General features: G+C 41.1%; 1 protein-coding gene across 5 annotated transcripts in view; it reads left to right on the forward strand.

The window, feature by feature from the left end:
• The first annotated feature begins 384 nt into the window (after positions 1 to 384).
• NEXN (nexilin F-actin binding protein) overlaps positions 385 to 24735 on the forward strand; it is a 55422-nt gene continuing 31071 nt past the window's right edge. For 3 of the 5 annotated variants that reach the window (XM_055340270.1, XM_055340271.1, XM_055340272.1), the window contains exons 1-3: positions 386 to 608; positions 2694 to 2774; positions 24231 to 24309. In XM_055340270.1, coding sequence (XP_055196245.1) covers positions 24283 to 24309 — 27 coding nt within the window. In that variant the 5' untranslated portion in view covers positions 386 to 608; positions 2694 to 2774; positions 24231 to 24282. Of the gene's footprint in view, positions 609 to 2693; positions 2775 to 24230; positions 24310 to 24735 lie in introns of all 5 variants that reach the window. The other 2 variants (XM_055340269.1, XM_055340273.1) reach the window with 2 other exon arrangements.

The raw sequence follows: 24735 nt of genomic DNA on the forward strand, positions 1-24735 counted from the left end.
CCCTTGGCGGCAGAGACGAGCCCCGAGCCCCGAGCCCCGAGCCCCGAGCCCCGACAGCCCGAGCGGCCCGCGCCGCCGCCCTCGGGTCTCGGCCTTCACAGCCCCGCCGAACGGCTGGGCTCGGGGTGCTGCTTGGGGAGCCGGGGGCGGGGGGGGCCTGCCCGGGGGGCCCAGTCCGCCGCCCCCCGCCCCCCCCCCCGTCACCGACACCCCGCGACGGGCCCGGCGACCCGAGTCGGGCTGCGCCCCCCCCCCCGCGGGCGCTACGGCGGAGGGGGCTGGGGGCTGGGGGCTGGGAGCTGGCCCGGCGCGCTGGAACAGCTGCAGCCGGCGCTGGGCCCGCCTGGAATGCGGGAGCGGGCTGCGCACCAGGACTTTTATGGAAACTTGCTGCTGGAGGCGGCGGCGGCGGCGGCGGCGGCGGCCAGAGGGCTCCCAGCGGCCGGGGCGGCGGCGGCGCGAGCTCACCGAGCTCCCGGACCTCCCCGAGCACCCCGGACCTCCCGGACCTCCCCGAGCACCCGGACCCCCGCCCACACGCGGGCACAGGACGCGCACGGCCCCTCCGGACGCCACGAGGACGCCCGCCGGTCGCCGGGTCCCGGCGGGTGAGCGGGGTCGGGGGCGGAGAGCGTGGGGCGGGGGCGGACGCGGAGGGGTCGGGGCCCCCGCCGGGCAGGGCGCGGGCTGCGGGGCGAGGCGCGGTCCCCGGACCCCGCGTCCGCCGTGTGTCCGCGGCTGGGGCGGGGGGCGGGGGCTGCGCTCCGGGCCCGCGCCCCGAGTTTGGGCGACTTCTGCGGCGGCGCCCCCCACCCCGAGCCCCGCGGGTCGAGCGCGCGCGGACCTGGGGGCCCGCAGGTGTGGGTGCCGTCGGCCCGCCCCGCCTGCAGAGCCGTCCTGCCCGGCCGCCCCGCGGGGGCTGCGCCTGCCCCTCCGGAGGCGGTTTTGTCCCGGGCGGGGGTGTCGGGATCTGGGGCGCGTACCGCGGTCACCCCCGGACACCCCGCTCGGCCGTCTGCTTTCCGGGAACGCGACGCGTGGTGCAGCGCTGCACACGTGCGGGCGGCGGGAGGACGCGGCGGGGGGGGTCCCTGGGGTCCCCGCCGCTGACACCCCCCGACCCCCGGTCCCCGTGTGTGTTCGTGGAGGGACCGTCGCGCGAACAAGGGGTGGGGGCGGGGGGCGGTGGCCGGAGAGTGAGCGGGCTGCGTCCCGGCGGGGGGTCTGGCGGGGGGGGGGGGGGGGGCACCGGGGCTCCGGGAAGAGCCAGCTCCACGCCGCGCTCAGCCCGCTTTGCCCACGGATCCACGCAGCGGGCGGCGGGATGGGGTGGCGCTGGTGATGCCACGGGTGGCCGAGGGGACCCCTGGGCCCCCCAGTCCTCGAACAGCTCAAGCAACGGGTGTAGGAAACCAACCTCAAAATATTCTGGGCCTGGGTTGCAGGTGTGCTAGCACAGGCCTGATGACCCGGAGGGAGGGGCGAGGTGCTTAGGGCACGTGGACTCGTGGACTCCGGTTATTTAATAGGGTTAGTTAACAAGATGCTTCCTCACAGCAGTTAGCCCCCCCTCCCCCCGTTTTGGAAGATGTTTTCTGTTTTGAGTGGAGTAATTCAAAGAGCAACGTGGGGGAACTGTGTGTTTATGTGCAACGACTCCTGTAAGGAGACCTAAGCGAGACCCCGACACAATTCCTTCAAATCCAGCTTCCCCTCGGTACAGGGTGGGTGTAATTAGTGTTAATATTCACACTTCTGAATCCCCTTGAGGCTGAGCTGTAGTGAACAGCAATTTTTCTTGCTCACCTTCAGTGGAACCTGTGCTATTTTTGAGAGTTTGATATGTAAGGCCCATCATTGTCAAAATGTATGTCATCCTGAGGTGGCTATATTTAGCATCAACAAAGGAATGCGTTATCTAGGCGTTTGAACAGTATTTTTCCCCTGAAATTACACTTGAAGTATTCAGGTTAGGGTTTCATTTATGAACAAAATGAAAACTGAGTATGTATATTTGGAAGAGATTAATTGGGGATTTAGAGTGACATACTTCATTTAGAGGGGGGGAAAAAACCCTGTTATTTTTGAACTACACTAAAGGCACATAAAGGTATTGTTTAAATGAAAACACAAGCCTGCAAGAAAGAAAACAAAGCAGTAAATGTTGGAAAGTACGGAAGAGGCAGATGTCTAAAAGTTTTATGGGCGAGAGGAGTCAGTACATTTTATGATATGTAGGCCATCTACACACAAGCAACATCCTGGCAGTCAGCTTTATAATTTAGGAGAACGACCTACAACATTAACAATTTCATGTATTTCTGTTCTTATTTAATCAGCTTGTGATCTGTATCACCTGCGGAGTTCCTTGCACATTCTCTTCTGGCTTTGTGATTGCAAAATTACGTGTTATTTACATACACTTGGAATGTTGTATTTTCCTCTTCTGTTTTAATATTCAGTGCATGGTTTGGCTGGACTTAGGGCCATATACTTTCTACACTCTAGGATGAGTGCATTTTTATCCTGAAATCCAACTTCTTTAGCTTCCCGTAAAATGGACGTTTTTTTGTTCTAAAGTTAACATAACCATAGTAAATGTATGGTCACAAATGATCGAGAATGGAAAAGGGGGCTTCCAAAAGGTGACCTGCATACTGTTAGTGTTTTGATGTATTTCCTCTTCCCTCCAGGCACAGGACCTTGTCCCTTGCATTGCCGAACCTCAGCGAAACTGCGTGGCCACAAGTCCCCGGTGCGGTGTTTGCCATCCAGTAAGTGCTCAGCACCCCCTCTTCCCCCTGCCCCACCCCTTTGATTTTTCCTTCTTGTCCTCTCCTCCTTCTGCTGTCAGATTAGAAGACAGATTGTGGCTCCCTGGGCCACATTTTGAAGTTGGTGAAATTTGACTTCCATCTTCCTTTCTGTGCCTCTTTCATGTCCTTTCCTCCCCTTTGACTGTGGCCTCCTTCTTTTCAGGCCAAACTAGGCCTCCCTTTGTCTCTCAGTTTTTCTCAGCGCCGCCTGTTCTTTTTGATCAGGGGCCACAGATTGGCGGCCAGAAAGCCACCTTCAGCCACAAAGCCCCACTTTAAAAATTGGTACATTTTATGATAAAAATATGGATTTCCAGCCTCTCTTGAAGAACTAGGTCATTTCTGCATAGCAACAGTACCCTGGGACTAAGTGGTGCCTCCCTGTCAGGGTGCACACACCCCCTTTGACACCATCTCCTCTCCCCCGTTACCTTGCGACTCACTTTGTCACCTGTCACTGACACTACCTTGCGTTAACTCACCTGACCCTGGACTCTAGAGCATGCAGGCCCTTGGTGTGAGTGTGAGGCAAGTGTGGCCCCGGCGTTAGGAACCTGGACTTACTTACTTTATTTATTTATTTGTTTGTTTGTTTATTTATTTACAAAATTTTATTTGTTCATGAGAGACACAGAGAGAGAGAGGCAGGGACATAGGCAGGGGGAGGAGCAGGCTCCATGCAGGGAGCCCGAGGTGGGACTCGATCCCGGGACCCCAGGATCATGTCCTGAACCAAAGGCAAAGCTCAACTGCTAAGCCCCCCAGGGATCCCCTGGAACCTGGACTTTAAGTGGTGTAGATCTATTTAGTTAGGTCATGGAGGGCTCCTGGGGGGCTCAGTCGGTTAAGCATCTGTCTTTGGCTCAGGTATGATCCTTGAGTCCCCAGATCAAGCTCCACATTGGCCTCCCCACTCAGCAGGGAGTCTGCCTCTCCTCCTGACCCTCCCCCGTCTCATGCTCTGTCTCACTGTCTCTCAAATACATAAAGTTTTTTTTTTTTTAAATATGATCCTGGGAATGAGAAGAAGAGGTTAACGTTCATTGACTCTAATTGCTAGTGTCAGTTGGAGCTGGAAGAGACCACGTAGGGCTAACTAAAATATTTTGACTGCTGGGATTTTAGCATCGGGTAGGTATTTCTGGGAAAGAAATCTTTCCTAGGAACTCTTAAAATAATCCTCAACTTTCTGCATCCTAGAAGTGTTGAGAGTTTTCTGACCCCTAGACATTGGCCATAAAGAGGAATAACTCCTGGTCCTCGTCTGCCTCCACAGCCTCCCTTGGTTTGGAGGCCCAGGTCTGCCCATTCCCAGCTGTGGCCTCCAGGGAAAGGCTGTGTCCACTTGCCCAGCCTCCTCCAGATGCTACCACGTCCGTGTGCTTTGGAAACCAGCTTCTGGTTTTCATGAGACCTAGTGTAATGTAAATCCACTCCATTTTATTTTCTACTCATTCGTTTATACATCCTCATCATCAGCCCTCTTTTTGGAGAATTTTTTTTTAAGATTTTATTTATTCACGAGAGACACACAGGGAGAGTCAGAGACACAGGCAGAGGGAGAAGCAGGCTCCCTGCAGGAACTCATTGCTAAACTCCATCCCAGGACCCCGGGATCACGACCTGAGCCAAAGGCAGATGCTCAACCGCTAAGCCACCCAGGTGTCCCTGGAAATGTTAATCATGACTTTTATGTGGACTGTCTCTGGATCAGTTTTCCCGTTAGGTTTTTGTTATTCATCCACTCACTCAAATATGAATTGAGTTTGTACTGTGTCCTTGTTGTTGTGTGAGACACTAAGGATAAAGAACAGAGAAGAGCAGCATTCTTTTAAGGGGCTGATAGTGTGATGAGCGTTCTTTGAAGACTATCATATACAGTTGTACGAGTGCAAAGTATTCTACGTTATTAATACAGGAGAATGGCAAAGCAGGTTGAAGATGAGATTCTTGGTCATCAGTGAGGAGTTGTTTATTGGTGCAAAAAAAACATCTCATTATTTCAAATAGATGAAATAGGATCTAATTTAATATTTTTGAATTGTGACAAGTTTATAACTGGTTTTATAACATTTTTGAAGTATAAGATTATAATTTTCATTAACTAAATGTAATGAACTTTGTTTTTAAGGGTGTATTTCTGCTATAGTGAAAAGTGATAAAAAATTTAGGCTCACATTTTATGAAGCTCAAAACAGTGTTTGTTCCAAAGACTAAAGAGATAGGGTGTATGTTTTTTAAGACTTTATTTATTTGAGAGAGAGAGAGAGAGAGAGAAAGAGAGCAGGCGGGAGGGTGGGAGAGAATGTAAGCAGAGGGAGAGGAAGAAGGAGAAGCAGACTCCCGGCTGAGCAGGGCTTCATGTTGGGCTTGATCCCAGGACCCGGATATCAGGCCTGACCCAAAGGCAAACACTTAACAGAGTGAGCCACCCAGGCGCCCCAGAGCCAAGTAGACGCCCCAGAGATAGGTCTTAACATTTACTTGTAGCATATAGTTAACTGTTCTAAAATCTTTTTTTTTTAATTTTTATTATTATTTATTTATGATAGTCACACACAGAGAGAGAGAGAGAGAGGCAGAGACAGGCAGAGGGAGAAGCAGGCTCCATGCACCAGGAGCCCGACGTGGGATTCGATCCCGGGTCTCCAGGATCGCGCCCCGGGCCAAAGGCAGGCGCCAAACCGCTGCGCCACCCAGGGATCCCCACTGTTCTAAAATCTTAAAGGGGCGTCTGGGTGGCTTTGAGCCTTTGGCTCAGGTGATGATCCTGGCGTCCTGGGTTGGAGCCCCACACGAAGCCCTGCTCAGTGGGGAGTCTGCTTCCCCCTTCCTCTGCCCCTCCCACTGTTCATGCTCTCTCATGCACCCTCTCTCTCAAGTAAAACTTAAAATATAAAATCTTAAAAGTTGAGACAAAGAATTTACTTGAGTTTAATGAACTGCAGATTTAAAGCTGTCAGGCTTGACAGTGCTATTCCTTGAGAAAGGAGATAACACATTAACACAATGAAACAGCTATTTTAAATGATAGCTATGATTTAAAAATTCTTTTCTTGGTGCCTGCGTTATTTGTTATCTTGAAATATTTTAATTGCATGTCTAAAAAGTCAAGGAAAATAAATTTAGAAGATATAGAGGTCAAAATAGACCCAGTGAAATTCTAGAACAGAAATACTAGCATAGTTTTAGATCTGTCATACTTAATGTTACCTCCTACTATGAGACTTAACATATTGTCCCACAGCTTGAACTTAATACCTTAATATTCAACCTGGAGGTTATAACAGCCCCAAATTATACTCTATTCTAAAAACACATTTTATCAGGCTGTTAAGTCATTCTCAAAAGCTTCTTGAAGCTTATTTCACTATTTGCTATGCCTATGGATACCAGTATTAATATTATCATTGGGCATATTTTGTGTATATATATATGTATGTATGTCTTGTGTACTTAAATTAGGTAAAAATGGTGAATGATAAAGTGAAATGAGTAGTTGAGTAAGTCAAGAAACTTGGAGTCTAGTTCCTTGTTCTCTGAACAGCTTCCAACCTGTATAAGTCACTAAACCTCTTTGTGCCTTCTGTTCATATGGTAAATGAAGGGGTTGGACTAAATGATCTTTTTTTTTTCTTTTTTTCTAAGATTTATTTGAGAGCGAGAGAGCGCGCATTGCGCGCGCCTGTGGGAGGAGGGGCAGAAGGAGAGAATCTTCAGGCTGACTCCCTGCTGAGCTCAGAGTTCAACACCGGGACTCAGTCCCGAGACCCATGAGATCATGGGGCTGAGCTGAAACCAAGACTCCAACACTTAAGCATCTCTACCACCCAGGCGCCCCAGACGGAGTGATCTTTAAGATCCTGAGATAATGAGCTCCCAAAATCCTATTCTTACCCACATCTGAACAGACCCCAGATGTAATTCTGACAGGTAGTAAAACCTGTTCAAAACTAAACTCCTTTTCTGACCCTTCAAACACATTGTCAAGCCTAATGACAAATCAGTGGTAACTGCCAACTTATTTGCTGAAACGAGAACCGTCGAGTTAATTAATTCTTCACGGTATTCCTCTTCTCTCCTCTCCCTGTCCAAATCTAATTGGCCAGAGCTCTTGCGGTAGTAACCCCCCTACCAGGTAGGTTCCCTGGAAGCAGGGCCTTTGCCTTTTGGTTCACTTCCATCCCTGCACAGCCCAGGATAGCATCTGGCTTATTGATAGACACTTGTTAAATCAGGGGGTGAATGGGTCGCCATGTCCTGTCAATTCCACTTCGAAAACGTCTCTTCCAACTTTTCATTCATGATGCACTCTGCTTGTCCTCTTGCCTGTAATCTTCCCCTGTTTACTTCAGTTTTCTGTACGCCTGTCAGAGTGCTTTTTCTTTCTAAGAATACATCTCTGATTCACATTCTTTTTTTAAGAAAATCCTTCTCTGCATCCTCATTGCCTGTAAGATCAAGTCTAAACTTTCTTAATAGAACATTTAGGAATCTTCCCAGTCTGCACCCAGCCTGTCTTTCTGGTTTCACCCCGGGGTTCGCTGGCCAGCTTACAGCTCCCTAAACTGGCAGTGGGTCATCAGGCACTGGTGTTTTTGTTCATGTTACTGCTTTTGTCTCCATGGGTGAAATCCTATTTTTCTTAAATCCTACTTATCTTTCAAGGTCTAAATCAAATGTCACTATCTCTGGGTAACTTTTCCTAGCCCCAACCCTCTCCTTCATCCCACCATTGTCTTTTCCACAACTTTTCCATGTTTCTATAGCCCTGTATATATGCTATTATAGCGCCTCATACTTTGTGTTATAATTATGTGTGGTTCCATCTCTTTCTCCCAACAAATCTACTTGATTTCAAAGGCTATTTCATACATGCATGATGTCTGTACAAACTACGTTCTCCTCACAAAAATGCTGTATTGTAAATACAGACCAAATGTGTCAAATTTGAAAAAACATACAACCTTTTTGATAAATCCTATGGTAATATGCTATAGGCTATAGTAATATTGCAGTATAGTTTCTGGAACCTATGATGGGTACTCTGTTGTCTTCATTTGACATGAATGATTGCTGTGTTAGAATGGAACCGTTAAAGCCCTTCATCATCCCAGCCTTCTTTATTATGACCAAGCTCTTGTTGATGAGCTACGTGTTTAGCCTTATTCTTTGGCATTTTTTTCTCTACTCATTCTTGTTTTATTTTTTCCCCTTTTCCCATTTTTTTTTTTAATTTTTATTTATTTATGAGAGAGAGAGGGAGGGAGGGAGGGAGGGAGAGGCAGAGACACAGGCAGAGGGAGAAGCAGGCTCCATGATGCACCGGGAGCCCGACGTGGGATTCGATCCCGTGTCTCCGGGATCGCGCCCTGGGCAAAGGCAGGCGCCAAACCGCTGCGCCACTCAGGGATCCCTTCTCTACTCATTCTTGATAACAATTCATCTGGCTCGCCTGCGGTCTTAAACCCTTGGAACTATGTGGAGGGGCTCAATTGTTGTGTTGCTGCTGCCCCCTGAAGGTGGCCAAGGACATCACACCCGCCTGTGCGGCGGATGGGAAATCCACTTAATACTAGATTTAGGCAAAGACTGTGAGATTCCCTCCCCATATAAAATCCTCTGGCGTTCAGGTTACCGACTATAGGAATTAAGTCATTCAAATACTTCATTTAGCATTCTAAAACAGTGAGGCAGTGCTCAGTCCATCGACTCCCTTTGTTGAATGAGAACTGACATTTGATACAATCTTCTTTCCTATAACTCAGCCAATCTCAGAATATGGTTTTAGAATCCCTGGGAGTTGGGATGCCTTGGTGGCTGAGGGGTTGAGCCTCTGCCTTCTGCTCAGCTTGTGATCCTCGGGTCCCAGAATCGAGTCCCGCATTGGGCTCCTGCAGGGAGCCTGCTTCTCCCTCTGCCTGTGTCTCTGCCTCTCTCTCTGTGTCTCTCATGAATAAAAAAAATCCCTGGGAGTCTCCAAGACCCTCCAGGGGCCCATGAAGTCCTTCCTTTCCCAATTACGTATCTTTATGAGGCCATATCTTTGAATACTTCAGTCAAAACAACATATCACAATAGTTTGAATGCAGAAGCAGGTGTGAGAATGTGCCTTTTATTGAGCGAGAATTAGATGTGCAAAAAAATAAAACAATGCCACTCTTATTCTTTTTAATTTTGAAAATTATTTTTCATAAAATATTTTTGTTGGTATACAATGGGTTTGTTACTATCTTCTTCGGAAGACTTTAAAAGTAACTACTCAAAAAAATGGCAAGTTCTTAGTTGATGAAGTCATTAATAAGATTAAATTACATATAAATGTATGGATTTTTTTTTAATGTAAGAGTTTTTTGTTTTTTTTTTTTTTAAAGCTGCAGTGCTTTGCAGGGAAGACCTGGAGTCTCTATACTAAGTAAAGATGAAGAGTGGAAAGAGTGTTTTAATTTGCAATATATCAAATAGCTGTAGATATAATCTATTAAAAAGTTGTCAAAGGCTTCTCAGTATGGTCCAGACATTAAGCCTTGAGCTCATAAAGTTTGATAACCATTCCTTTAATTCATAGCCTTTCTTCTACTAGAGGCATTTCTAACAGAGAACTTATTTTTATATGTGTTCACATTTTCAGATGTTATTTAAATGAATCACTTTCTAACTAAAAATGTTAGCCTCATTATATTGGTAATTATCTTTTATCCCATCTAGACTGAGCTCCATAAAAAGAGATATTTTAGCAGCACCTGGGTGGCTCAGCTGGTTTAGCATCCAACTCTTGATTTCAGCTCAGGTCATGATCTCAGGGTTGTGAGCTTGAGCCCTGTGCTGGCCTCTGTGCTGGGCCAGCACAGATTTTCTCCCTCCCTTCCCCCTCCCACATACTCCCTTAAAAAAAAAAAAACACGATTTTATTCATCTTGTCATCCTGCTAGTGCCTTACACTGTATCTAGCACATTATAGAAAGATGTTCAGTGAGTTTCTTTAATAAATATTCATTTTAGCTAATTTCATCTCTTCCCATTTATTTTTACTTCTTTCATACTCCTAACCTCTGTGTGGACTAACATGCAAACCACCTACTGTGTGGCCCATTTTAGGGACTCAGTTGTTAGTTTCCACTCTTCTCTTTTATTCATTCTAGAGATTCCAGGTTTTCCTGTGATGTACTGTAGCTTTATTTATTTTTATTTTTTATTTTTTAAATTTTTAAAAAGATTTTATTTATTCATGAGAGACACGCACAGAGAGAGAGAGAGGCAGAGACACAGGCAGAGGGAGAAGCAGGCTCCATGCAGGGAGCCCAATGTGGGACTCAATCCCGGGACTCCAGGATCACGCCCTGGGTGGAAGGCCAGCGCCAAACCACCAAGCCACCCAGGGGTCCCTCTGTACTGTAGCTTTAAAAAAAAAAATCCCTACATTTTATTTACATATGTAACTTAATTTTATTAATGATTTCATCAAGTGAGAACTCAGCAATTTTCTTTGAGTATTACTTTAAATTCTTTCCAAGAGAGAATAAAAGGCAAGAATTACGGAGTTTGATTCTGCGCATATTTCCAAGGGAATAGGAGGATGTACTGCATGGTACTTAGGCTGTGTAGGACTTAAGGCATCTGTGGAGTACTGGGGCCTTATGCTGAAATAGATGTACAAAATAAGTGAAACGGACTGTAATGTTGAAGGTGACGGAAAAAGCAAGTAATTGTTGAAGCTTCTTGATTGGTATATGAGGGTATGTTGTATTAGTCTCTCTAATTTCGTATATGTCTGAAATTTCCATAATAAAAAGCTAAAGAAGATAGACTAGACTGATATGTCTGGGATGTTTAACCATATAAAAAATTTAAAAGTTTATGCCAGGTATACCTAGAGGCCTAAGCACATTTAGAGATGTCAGAGACTGAAGGAGAGAGAACATTCATGCTCAGGGTTTAGTGGAGAAAATCACTTCTATTATACTTAGTTTGGGAAAATACTTCATTGATAAGAAAGTGGCTTAAGAAATGTCTTGGAAGGGGGTGCCACCTGGCTCAGATGGAGGAGCTTGTGACTCTTGATCTCAAAGTCTGGAGCTTGAGCCCTATGATGAGTATAAAGATTGCTCAAATAAATAGAAATAAAAAAAGAAACAATCCTCTTGGAGGTAGAAATGAGCTACTGAATGTGTATGCTAGGTGAGAGGTTGAAGGAGTGGGAAGAGGTAAAGGAAACCAGGTCTGAGGGAGCCTGCAGAAAGCCTAACAGATGAAAATTTTAATTGTGATGCGTGATGCACCATGCAGTTAATATCCTCAGAGCTGGAGTGAGAGACCAGAGTTGGGGAGCCTTGAGGGGTAGGGGATGCAGTAGTTGAGTAAGGGCACCTGATGAAGACAGAAAAAGTGAATTGTTACCCTATTAGAAATCAAAGGGATTGTGGCTAGGGGCTACTAGGGAACTTTTAAAAACCTCATTTTACTAATAATGCATATTTAAAATCATTATTCTGACAATATGTGTGAGTTAAGAACTTTGAAGAAACTGCATTAGCAGCTTCTGGGCACCAGGGTGGCTCAGTCAGTTAAGCATCTGCCTACAGCTCAGCTCAGGTCGTGGTCCCAGGGTCCTAGGATTGAGCCCTGTACCCGGCTCCCTGCTCAACAGGGAGCCTGCTTCTCCCTCTCCCTCTGCTTCTCCTTCTCCCTTTGCTGCTCCTCCTGCTGGTTTTATCTTGCTGTCAAATAAATAAATAAATAAAATCTTAAAAAAAGAAAAGCTTCTGCATAGAAACTGAGGCAACTTTATGTACTTACCACACTTGGATGCTGGAACCTATTGCAAAGACTTTTTATCAGGATTCTGAAAAAGAGAAAACTGTTAAAGTGAATACTTTGAATTTTATATATAGCTTCTCATCTTGTAGGTTTATTAATCAAAATGACAGTAATACATGTGAATACTAAATGCATGAGTATTTCTGGTAACTATAATTATATGAAATTGAAGGAAGGCCTCGGGTCTCTGCTCCAAATAAACCAGCAAATTCCACAGGAGTTTATAGACTAGCAGGTGAAATGTTGACTAATAACATATGGAAAAGCATGAAGGTGGGAGGCAATGATAAAATTAGTCTAAGATTGAATGCATTTTTGGATTTCGAGAATATATTCCTAAAAGATTAATTTGAAAATCTATAAATGTCCAATAGCAGATTTTAAAATAAGTACAGACAATTCATTAAGGAAATAAAAGCTGGGCCAGAGGAATCAGATTTTTTAGACATCTCAGTTTTGATGATTACTACATGGATATTAAAAATCTTTCCATGATGGCTTTTGGGGTTTATTTTAAATTATCATTTATTATTTAATAGGCATTGAGGTAGGTACTAGAAAGGAACCAGTTTTCTATAATCTGGGAGACGAGGGATGGCTGGAGGGTTCAGTGGTTGAGCATCTGCCTTTGGCTCAGGTCGTGATCCCTGGGATCAAGTTCTACGTCAGGCTCCCCACAGGGAGCCTGCTTCTCCTTCTACTGTCTCTCTCCTTCTCTCTCTGTGTCTGTCATGAATAGATAAAATATTTAAAAAAAAAAAAAAAAAAAAGAGGGACGCCTGGGTGGCTCAGCGGTTAAGCATCTGCCTTCAGCCCAGGGCGTGATCCTGGAGTCCCAGGATCGAGTCCCATGTTGGACTCCTTGCACGGAGCCTGCTTCTCCCTCTGCCCGTGTCTCCTCTCTCTCTCTCTGTGACTCTCATGAATAAATAAGTAAAATCTTAATTTAAAAAAAAAAAGAAAGTTGAATCTTAAAGGGCAGCCTGGATGGCTCAGCGGTTTAGCACCGCCTTCAGCCCAGGGCATGATCCTGGAGACTCAGTGTCGGGCTCCCTGCATGGAGCCTGCTTCTTCCTCTGCCTCTGCCTCTGTTTCTCATGAATAAATAAATAAAAATCTTAAATAAAAGAAAAAAAAAAAGAACCTTACCTGTGTCTGCAGATAGTAAAACCGACTGGACCATTAAAAATCCTGTTCTGAGGCTTTTGTTGAGAGTTTTGGCCAAGAGACTGCTAACAGCATGAGGCTAGGGAGTCTATTTAATGCTGTATTTCTCAATGCTTCGCAGAGTGCCTGGCACACAGCAGATGCTTAATAAATATTTGTGTAATAAATGGTGTATTCTGTTTATATCATATTGCTGCATAATGAAGATCATAATGATAGTAATACATTATATTCAGACAATCCTTAACTGTTTATAAAGTGCTTCACCTTGAAGTTGGCAGGATTGACTTATGCAGGAAACAATTATTCTGTATGTCTTTATGCCAGGCATGTGCCACAGGCTGTATAGATACAGTAGTGCATAAGCTACAGTCTCTGCTCTCAAAGAGCTCACATTCTGATAGAGGAGGTCGTCAAGAAAGTGGTTCGTTACTACACATTGGGGTGAACGCCAGAGTCGGGGTAAGCACGACAATGCTACAGAGACACACAGGAGAAGCACATAGTCCAGTCTTGCGGAGTCCAGGAAGACTTCCTGAAGAAAAATGACTAAGACCTAAAGGACGAGTAGGAGTCGGCGAAGAGATAAGGGAATGAGCAGAACTTCAAGCCGAGGGAGCTAGCTGTGCAAAGTCCTTGAGGTGTGCCAGTGTTTCCTTGTGGGTAATCGAGGGGGAGGAAGGAGTGGACAGAGGTGGGGCTAAAGAGGCAGTTTAAACTACAGCATGTATTACATCACTCAGTGAAAAGTGTGGAGTAAGAAGAAATGGGCAGAGACTGAAACGTGGGCATGCGACATCCAAGAAGTGAGAAAGCCAGAGGGGCCCTCGGGGAGAATGGAAGGAATGGTCAGAGGTGGGGGAAGAACAAGGAGGGAGCAGCGTCATGGAGTGAGATTTCAGAGGAAGGAGTGGCTGAGAATGTCAGATGCAGTATTGACGTTCTGAAGGAGGGAACTGTGCGTTTTTTGGGCAATGTAATGAGAAAAGCATTATTGTTCCTAATTTTATATATAGAACTGAAGTTCACAGAAGTAAACTGGCTTGTCTAAAACCATGCATCTAATAACCCAAACAAAACCCTAATACAAGTTTTCTGGCTCTAACTACAGTGCTTCCTCCACCATCACAGTTGTCTTCACATGTTTAGAAAGTCAACAGATGGCACCTGGGTGGCTCAGTCAGTTAAGTGTCTGTCTTGAGCTCAGGTCATGATCCCAGGGTCCTGGATTCACGTTCTGCATTGGGCTCCCTGCTTCTCCCTCTCATTTTGCCTGCCACTCCTCCTGCTTGTGCTCTCTCTGTCAAATAAAATCTTTATTAAAAAAAAAAACATCAGTTTACTGAGAAAGTGTCATCAGGATATAATTCTGAACATTTTGCAACAAAGGTCCTTAAGCAACAAAAGCTCTAGTGGAATATTTTGGAAGACTTCAAAATATATTTTTACTAACCTTTTGCCAAATTTAAAAATACGTGAGTTTGGAAATTTTTGTGTAAGAGGGGGTTTTATGAAAAATTATGACAGAATTGAACTTGTATATGCAATTTTAAAAATTGAAGTGTAATTACCAGTGTTCTATTAGGTTCAGGTGTACAACATGTTGATTCAGCAATTCTGTTCATTACTCAGTGCTCACCAGGAGGAGTGTAGTTGACATTTGTCACCATACAATGTTACACAGTATTATTTGCTGTGTTCCCTATACAGTGTTTTTCATTCCTGTGACTTATTTATTTTATAACTGGAGTTTGTACTTTCTGATTCCTTTTATATATTTGGTCCATCCCTCTACCTGCCTCCCCTCTGGCAACTATTCTTGGTTTTTAAGAGTTTATGGGGTTGGTTTATTCATTTGTTTTTTAGATTCCACGTGTAGGTGAAATCATATGGTATTTGTCTTTCTCTTATCTATTTCACTTAGCATAATGCTCTGTAAACCCATCTATGTTGTCCCAAATGGCAAGATCTCATTCTTTTTTTAAATGTCTGAGTAATATTCCAGTGTGTGTGTGTGTGTGTATCTTCACATTTTCTTTATCCATCCACCCATTGAGGGACACTATTGTAAATAATGCTACAGTAACCAAAGGGGTACACATATCTTTTTGAATTACATATGACAATTGGAATGACAAGCACTGGACTCTCCATATCATTTTTCACAGTGGCATTCCCACCACTGAATTCCCACCAGTGAATTAGGGTTGTTTTCTCTACATCACCAATACTTGTTATTTCTTATCTTTCTGATAGTCATTTTGATGGGTGTGAGATCATATCTCACTGTGGTTTTGATTTGCATTTCCCTGATGATTAGTGATGTTGAGCATCTTTTCCCATCTGTTGAATCTCTGTACATCTTTGAAAAAAATGTCTATTTGGGTCTTCTGTGCATCTTTCAATCAGATTGTGTTTTGTTTTGGGTTTTTTTGGTGTTGAGTTGTAGAAACTCTTTATATATTTTGTGTATTAACCCCTTATTGCATATATCATTTGCATATATCTTCTCCCATTCAACAGTTTGCCTTTTTGTTTTGTTGATGGTTTCCTTTGCTGGAGGTGTAGTCCCAATAGTTTGTTTTTGCTTTGGTTTCCCTTGCCTCAGAAGACATATCCATAAATGTGTTGCTAAGGACCATTTCCAACAGATTTCTGCTTGTGTTTTCTTCCCAGAATTTTATAGTTTCAGGTCTCACATTTCAGTCTTTCATCCATTTCAAGTATACTTTTGTGTATGGTGTAAGAAAGACAAGTTTCATTCTTATGCATGTAGCTGTCCAGTTTTCCCAACACCATTTATTAAAAAGACTGTATTTTCCCCCTTGTATAATCTTGCCTTCTTTGTTGTAAATTAATGGGCCATATAGGTGTGGATTTATTCCTGGGCTCTCTATCCTGTTCTATCGTTATGTTTTTCTTTTTGTGTCAGTACCATGCTGTTTTGATTTCTAAGCTTTGTGATATGTTTTGAAATCTGGGATTGTGATTCCTCCAACTCTGTTCTTCTTTCTCAAGAAATAGAACAAATAGCTTTGGCTATTTGAGGTCTTCTGTGGCTCCATACACATTTTAGAATTATTTGTTCTAGTTCTATTAAAAATGCTATTGCTATCTTGATACAGATTACATTGAATCTATAGATTGCTTTGAGTATGAATTGGATGTTTTAATGACATTCATTCTTCCAATCCATGAACATTATCTACCTTTCCATTTGTTTGTGTTATCCTCAATTTCTTTCATCAGTGTCCTACAGTTTTCAGCATACTCAAAAATTAACTTCCTGCGTTAAATTTATTCCTAGGTATTTATTCTTTTTGGTGCAGTTGAAAATGGGGTTGTTTTCTTAATTTCTCTTTCTGCTACTTTGTTATTAGTGAATAGAAATGCAAAAAATTTCTGTATATTAATGGTCTAGAATTTTTAAATTAAAATACACATTGCACCACAAAAAATATCATTTACATATTAAGCAGCTATTATTTAGTCCAAAAATGGTCCCAAGTTGGTTGATATATGAGAGTGAGGCAGTTTGGGCAGAGTTGCATGTCATTGTGCCCTTCTGGGAGGAAGGGCCTGAGTAGTCAGGGCATTGTGGAGTGAGGATGGAGATGTAAAGGGGAAGATTTAAAGAAACTGAAAACTTTTCTGCTGCAGTTTAGAAAGCATAATGAGCCATTCCTTGACTAAATGTCAATACTGTTGGATTCCCTCCCACAGGAACTTCTTTGATTAATTTATGGTTCAGTGTTCAGCTTCATTAACATGTATGACACTCAAATGAGTTTTGAACATTTCTGAATCCATGTCATGACTTTGTTGGAATCCTATATACTTTAAAAATCCCTCATAAAACAAAAATTCTGTCATTATACAATTAAAAGTGAATTTGGCTACTATAGGAGTACACTGTTAAATAATGTTCTGTTAGATAATCCGGAAGCCTTCTATAGTCTTGGCAATTTAGCAGAATGATGGTAGGTCATTCCTTAAGAGAATGACATACATGTGAATACTGTTACTTGATTCTTCACTATCATTAATTACAACAATAGGAATGCTACATTGCATGTTGCTGACTTGGACACTTTTAAAATCAGAGAAAACAGTACCTGACTTTATCACATGTGAATAAATTCACTAAATGAATTCTAAACCACAACCAGCAGAGTTCTCTTCTTTTCATTCACTCCTTGAGAATCATTTAATAATCTAACTTGGTGATTTCCTTAACTCCAAGTATTTTTTTTTTTTTTTTGAGGGAGAGAGACAGACAGAACCACACATGTGCACAAGAGCAGGGGGAGGGGAGGGAGAAGGAAGAGGGTGAAGCAGACTCCCTTCTAAGCAGGGAGCTCAACATGGAGCTTGATCCCAGGGCTGTGAGATCATGACCTGAGCCAAAGGCAGACACTCAACTGCGCCATTCAAGCAAGCATCCCAACTCTAAATAATTCTAAGAGAGTAACTGCTAGTGCAAATCAATTTAAAAGGAAATAAACTTGCTTAAATAAAAAGTGTGCTCACATGGGGCAAAATACCAGCCCCATGTTGTACTGCCAGTTGCCAGTTAAAGATTACAGATTCATTAAATGTAGAGAATACGTGTCTTTTAAGCTTCCACTATATTTCTACTGCTCAGAATTATGGTTCTCAAATGATTTGATTAAAGATTCTGTTGATTACACTGGTAGGTTAAGCCTTGTAAGCTAATTGGTGTTCCCCTCCCTCTGACACACCAGTTGTACTGCTTTTTTTGGCATTAGCATAACACAGTGAGTAAGAATGCAGACTCTATAGTCAAATTGCCTGTTTTTATCCCGTGTCCACCAGTCATTATTTGTGTCCTCTTGGGCAAGCTCCTTAACTTTCTAAGTCTCAGTTTTCCCATCTTTAACAATTTACAGACTTAAAACCTATTAGATAAAATCAAAGACGTTCTTCTTGCCTTAATACTTTAAGAATTTTTTTAAAAAAGATTTTATTGATTTATTCATGAGAGACACAGAGAGAGGCAGAGACACAGGCAGAGGGAGAAGCAGGCTCCATGCAGGGAGCCCAACATGGGACTCTATCTCGGGTCCTCAGGATCATGCCCCAGGCTGAAGGCAACACTAAACCACTGAGCCACCCAGGCTGCCCATATTTTAAGAATTTTAAAAATTATGGGGCTTGGAAATTTTGAGAGAGGGTTTAATAATAGTTACCTTAAAGGATTGTTGAGGGGAATGGATGAAATAATCCTTGTTAACTACTTGGCAGATTACCTGCACAGTAAAGGCTCTATAAATGTTAGCTTGGATTATTATCATCATCATTTTATTCATATGTGATCAAAGGATATATGAATGATTTTGATAAGACAATACAACCAAGGACTGTGGAATAGAATTATTTCATGTGAAGTTAATGAAACAAATGTAGTCAAATTCATGCCTTTAACTTTAGCACAGAAAGACACTGGTGTTAGCAATTGGAATATGTTGTTTCTACCAGGCAGAGTCACACCTTTTAAAAATTATAAAGGAGTCCTAGGTGGCTCAGTCGGTTGAGCATCTGACTGTTGATTTCAGCTCAGGTGGTGATTTCAGGGTTGTGAGGTCAAGCCCGGCATCGGGCTCTGTGCTAAGTGCGAATTCTGCTTTTCCCTCTCTACCCCTGCTTGTGCTTCCTCTCTCCCTCTCTTATCTCTAAAAAATAAAAACCTTAAAAAGAATTTTTTAAAAAAGGAATCTTGTAGATATTTGCCTGCTTGATTTTGAAATTTTTTTCTCTAACGTAAAACTATTTAAGAGGAGTCCTGTTTGGTGTGTAACCTACACCTTAATTAACACAGTTCTGTAAGACAAAAAAAACCAATAAACTTATTTTGCTACAACTTTTTTATCCTCAAAATGAAGAGCAGAGCAAACTCAGAATTCCTTGCTTATATTTTATTCAAAAAAGTTAAAGTTAGTACTTATTCAAATTTTCAGAATTTCAAAATGAGAGCTCAGAATACTGAAATGACATTTAAAAAACCATTTTAACTGGTTTTACTCTTACTAAATTTAAAAATTAAACTTATTCTGAATCTATAAATAAGTCAAGATATAATTTGAAGATTTTTTAAAAATTAAATGAAGGTAGCTGATTCATTTATTCTCCAGGACTACTCTTGACAGGCTAATTTTTCACCATCACCAAACCACACAATTTTCTTTCATTTCATCACAAAAAAAAAAAAAAAAAAAGGTGGGGGGGGGGGCGCTTGAATTTCCCTCTGGCCAGTTCAGCTAAGTTTATCAATCCCTATAATCCTATGTAAGATTGCTTAAAGTTTCCTCATACCCTTTGGTATTACTCTTTTAGATTACACAAATATATTAATATGTGCTCACTGGCCAGGAAATGTAGGTTTTGTTTTTGTTTTAGATTTTATTTTTTTGAGAAAGAGAATGAGCAGTGGGGAGGGGCAGAGGGAGAGAGAGAGGGAGAAGTAGACTCCCCGCTGAGCAGGAAGCCTGATTGGATGTGGGGCTGCATCCCAGGACTTGAGGACCTGAGCAGAAGGCAGCCACTTAACCAACTGAGCCACCCTGGTGCCCCAGGAAATATAAGTTTTTACTGAAGAGGATAAAAATGGTAGTGAGAGAGACTACTTGAATAATGAAATTATCAAAATTATAGGTGGCTACTAATGTTAGGTATTATTTTAGAATTTTTCACATATGTTATCTAATCCTAACTAGGAAGCACAAAATTTAAATTTGGATGTAGGTCTGATTATCAAATTGTTATAATCAAAGTGTGAGGTGATAAAGGCTCATCAAAACTGTTATAATCAAAGTGTGAGGTGATAAAGGCTCATCTGTATTATTATGAAGGCATTGGAAATAGTGAAGTAATATATGTGAACAAATTTGAAAGAAACATTCACAAATCTTGACAATCTATCATAATGTAAGAGATCTAAAAGAAGAATGAACCAGAAATAGCTCTGAGGTTTGAGAAGCTATGAGAATGAAGGGTAAGTTTTGTTGGTTACATAAGAAATACTTAATAGGAAATTCTAGATATGATGGAATGACTCAGGTAAGAGCTCAGGACTCGAGCTGTTTATTTATTTCAGGCACACAGAATTAGATTACTCACAAACCTTGGTAATGACACACAGTCACGCATGGCCTGCTTTTATTAGGAAAGTATTGCTAATAATGTAATAAGCAACCACAAGCCCACTGAACAGCAAAAGTTAGGACCTTATTAATAATTACATGGAATAATCCCCCATCCACCTCCATCATATTGTCTTCTCCCAGAGAGAAAACTTTAACCCAAAATGGCTTCACTGGAAATATTTAAGGAAAAAGTTGATATCAATTCTACATGAGGTCTTACAGAAAATTAAAGAAGAAATACTTCCCAACTCATTCTATATGACCAGTATTACTCTGTTAACAAAAACAGATGTTCCAAAAAAATAAAACTACAGACCAGTATCTCCCATAAACATGGATGCAAAACCTAAAATTTTATCAAATTGAATTTATTGGTATGTTAAAAGGATAATGCATCATGACCAAATGAAGTTTATCCTAGGAATGTAAAGTCAATTTAACATTTGAAAATAAAATAATAAAAAAAGAAAATAAAATAACATGCTATAATAAAAATAAATAAAAATTATCTCAATAGATACAGAAAAAGCATTAGATTAAATTCTCCATTCCTGAGATTACTCTTGCACAACAGGAATAAAAAGAAACTTCATCTCAAATAGGACATCTAAGAAAAATCTGTAACTAAAATCATATTTAATGGTAAAAGACTAAACATGTTCATCCTAGGATCAGGAACAAGGCAGATGTTTACTCTCCCTACTTGTATTTGACTTTGTATCGAAGGTTCTATAGCCAGTACAGGCATCTGTACATAGACATAATCATATATGTAGAAAACCTAATGGAAGGTACAAAAAAACCAATGGAACTTTAGCCAGGCAGGATGATATAAGATCAGAATACAAAAATAAATTATATTGCTATCTACTAGCAACACATGATGTAACAAGTTAAATATAAAAAATAACATCAACAAATATGGAATGATTTACAGATAAATCTCACAGATGGGGAAGACCTGCATATTGGAAACTGCAGAACATTTCTGAGAAACAATTATAGAATATGTAAGTAAGTGGGGATTTATATAGATAAGAGTAAAAAAATGGAGAATTCATGCATCAGAAGACTCAAGATGTCACAACAGATTCAGTGCAATCCCAATCAAAATCTCAGGCATTTTTACAGAAATTGACAACTTGATTCTAAAACTCGTGAGGTTCAAAGGACTTAGGATAGTCAAAACAAGCTTAAAAAAGAACAAAGTCGGAGTTACACTAACTTTTTCAAGGCTCATTATAAAGTACACTAATTGGTTACTTGGGTGGCTCAGATGGTTAAGCATCTCACTCTTGATTTCGGCTCAGGTCTTTACCTCAGGGTCCTGGGATTGAGCCCCACATCAGGTTCCACTCAGCTTGTCATCTGCTTGGGATTTTCTCCCTCTCCTCCTGCCCCTCCCTCCCACTCAAGGTCTCTCCCCATCTAATAAAATCTTAAAAAAAAAAACCTAGTACTGTAATCAAGATATCAAGATGTGGCATAGTGACGGTAGTTTAAAAAAAGAATGAAAGAAAGAAAAATACTGTTTCTTGACATCAAGAAAGACAGGCTGATGGAACAGGGTCCAGGAATAGACCCACTCATGTACGGTCAATGGATTTTTTACGAAAGTGCAAGAAGCATTTCAGTAGAGAGAGGATACATTTTTTTAAATAACTGGTCCTGGGAAAATTGTTATCCATATGCAAAAAAGTGAATTTTTGCCATATGCAAAAATGAACCCCAAATGGATCAAAAACCGAAATGCAAAACCTAAAACTATAAAACTCTTAGAAGTAAATGTAGAATAAGTTCTTTGTGATTTTGGGTTAGGCCAGTACAACAAGAAAAACACAAATTATTTTTTAAAAATTGATAAAATAGACTTTATCAAAATGCACAACTTCTCCTCTTCCAAAGATATTGTTAAGAAAATTAAAAGAAACTAAAGACTGGGAGAATATCTTTGCAAATTATACATTTGATCTGGGTTTTTGTATCCAGAATGTATACTTTCAAAACTTAATGGGAAATAGGGGCACCTGGGTAGCTCAGTTGGTGAAGCATCTGACTCGATTTCAGCTCAGATCATGATCTCAGGGTTGTAAGATTGAGCCCCGTATTCAGCAGGGAGTCTGCTTGGGATTCTCTCAGTCTCTCTCCCTCTACCCTTCCCTCCTCCTCACCCCTGGGCTTCCTCACTCTCTCTAAAATTAAAAATAAGTAGATATCTAAAAAAAAAGAAAACTTAATGGAAAATAATTCAGTAACAAAATGGGCAAAAGATTTGAACAGATACTTCCACCAAAGAATATTTAGCAGTAGAAAAGAAATGTATGAAAAGATGTCCAATAGCACTAGTTATTAGGGAAATGTAAACTAAAACCATAATGTGATGTCATTACACACTTTTAGAATGTCTAAAATTAATACCAAGTGGAAAGTATCTTGGTGGGAAGATAAAATGGTAAAACCATTTAGAAAACAGTTTGGCAATTTCTAAAAAAGTTAAACATCTATAAGGCCTAGCCATTATTCTTTATTGAGAAATTAAAAAAGCATATGTTCATACAAAGACTTGTACATGAGTATTCACAGCAGCATTATGTAATAGTAGCTGTAAACAACCCAAATGTCCATCAGCAGATGAATGGGTAACAAATTGTGGTATATTCATACAATGGAATAATAGTACTAAAAAGGAATGAACTATTGATATATGTAACAACATGGACGAATCTCAAAATAATTGTGCTGGGTAAAGAAGCCTGACAAAAGAGTACATACTATTTGATTCCATTTATAGAAAATTTAATCTACAGTGATCAAAAGAGTACCTGCCTGAGGATGGGGGTAGGAAAAGCAAGAAAAGAAAGGAGTTCAGGGGTCTGAGAAAACTTTTGGGGGTAACGTATATATTGATTGTGGTGATAGTGACACAGGTACATACATATGTCAACTTATCAAATTGAGCACTTTTTAAAAAGTGTAGTTTATCGTATGTTAATTATACCTTAGTAAAGCTGTTGATTTTTTTTAAACCAATGGACAAAATTCTAAAAATTACTCAATTCAGATGTAGGCAGGGAAAGGATAATAGAGGAAGAAAAAAAGAGGCAAACAAATGGTGAAATGGTAGACTTAAGTCCATTCATATATATAATTACATTAAATGCTGATGGACTAAATGCTGTAATTAAAAGATATTATTAGAACTGATTTTTCAAAAAAGCAAGTCCAATTATATGCTATGTCCAAGAGATGTACTCAACATATAAAGATATAGGCTGAAAGTAAATGGCTGGGCACCTGGGTGGCTCAGGTTATGATCCTAGGGCCCTGGGATTGAGCCCTGTGTCAGGTTCTCTGCTCAGCAGGGAGCCTGCTTCTCTCTTTCTCTAATAAGGAAATAAAATCTTTAAAAAATGTTTTTAAAAAAAGAATGTAAATGGCTAGAAAATTATATATATCATGCAGACTAAAGAAAATTGGTGCAGCTATTTTAATATCAGAGAAGTTCAAGACAATGAGATAAAATGAGACTCATACTGATGAGTCAATTAAAAAAGATATCATGATTATAATGCATATGCACTTAAAAGAGCTAGAAATTACATGAAAAAGATGACAGAATTAAAGGAAGAAATAGACAATTCCACATAGTTGAAAACTTAGAAGAGCTAGGCCATAAAAAAAATTAGTAAAGACACAGAATATCTAAATAACCAGCTACCTTGATCTAGTTGATATTTATAGAATATTACAACCAATAACTGCAGAATACAAATCCTTTGCAAGTGCACTTGATACATTCACCAAACTATTCTGAACCATAAATTTACAAGGATTTTTTAAAAAGATTTATTTATTTGAGAGAGAGAGAGGGAGCGAACATGGCAGGGGGAGGGGTAGAGGGAGGGAAACTCAAGCAGACTCCATGCTGAATGTGTAGCCTGTCACAGGGCTTGATCTCAAAGATCCTGAGATCACGACCTGAGCTGAAATCAAGAGTCGGACACTCAACTAACTGAACCATCCAGATGCCCCTACAAGGATCTTTTAATACCATGTGCCTTATACCTTCTATACCCTGAATCTTGGGAAGAGGAGCTGAAAGTTATTACTGGATTATAATCCAGTTTATTACTTCCCTGGATTATGCCAATATTTTTTGAGAAGCGATTAACATGCTGTTCATGTTTACAAAAATACATAGCTTATTAAAACTTGTCATTAAAAATTCTTACTCAATACTTTTTTTTTTACTCAATATTTTTTTCAGGTCCAAAAATTTACAAAGCTCCAAAATCACCCTGAGACCACATATAGCAAACATGAATGATATTTCCCAAAAAGCAGAGGTAAGTCTCAAATGTTTAAAAAAAAAAAAATGGAGGAAACGTAGGATTGACTATAGAGCTGCTGAATGGGCATCTGTTAGGTGGAAAGGTCATAGCTAGAAGTTCATAATGACATGGTGTCAGGATAGAAAATGTAAGAGCTAAAATTCACAGGCTGTTTTGGGGCCCAGTATTTTCACTTGGATTCTAATCTTGGAAACATAATTATTAAATTTGTGAATGATTGTGAAGTGGATGTGATGGCTAGCATCTTAAGTAGAACTTTAATACCTTGATAAGTCGTAGAAGTTATTTTTTTAGTATTAAAAAAGCAGATTTGAAAAAAAAAACAGATTTGATACATATCCTTAGGGGAAAGCAGTAATTCACTCTCGGGTGAGGCTCCTTCTTAGCTACTTCTTACAGCAGCTGCAGTAAAACTTCTCT

The sequence above is a fragment of the Nyctereutes procyonoides genome, unplaced genomic scaffold (assembly GCF_905146905.1).
Source record: "Nyctereutes procyonoides isolate TBG_1078 unplaced genomic scaffold, NYPRO_anot_genome, whole genome shotgun sequence".
In the NCBI taxonomy this organism is placed as follows: domain Eukaryota; kingdom Metazoa; phylum Chordata; class Mammalia; order Carnivora; family Canidae; genus Nyctereutes; species Nyctereutes procyonoides.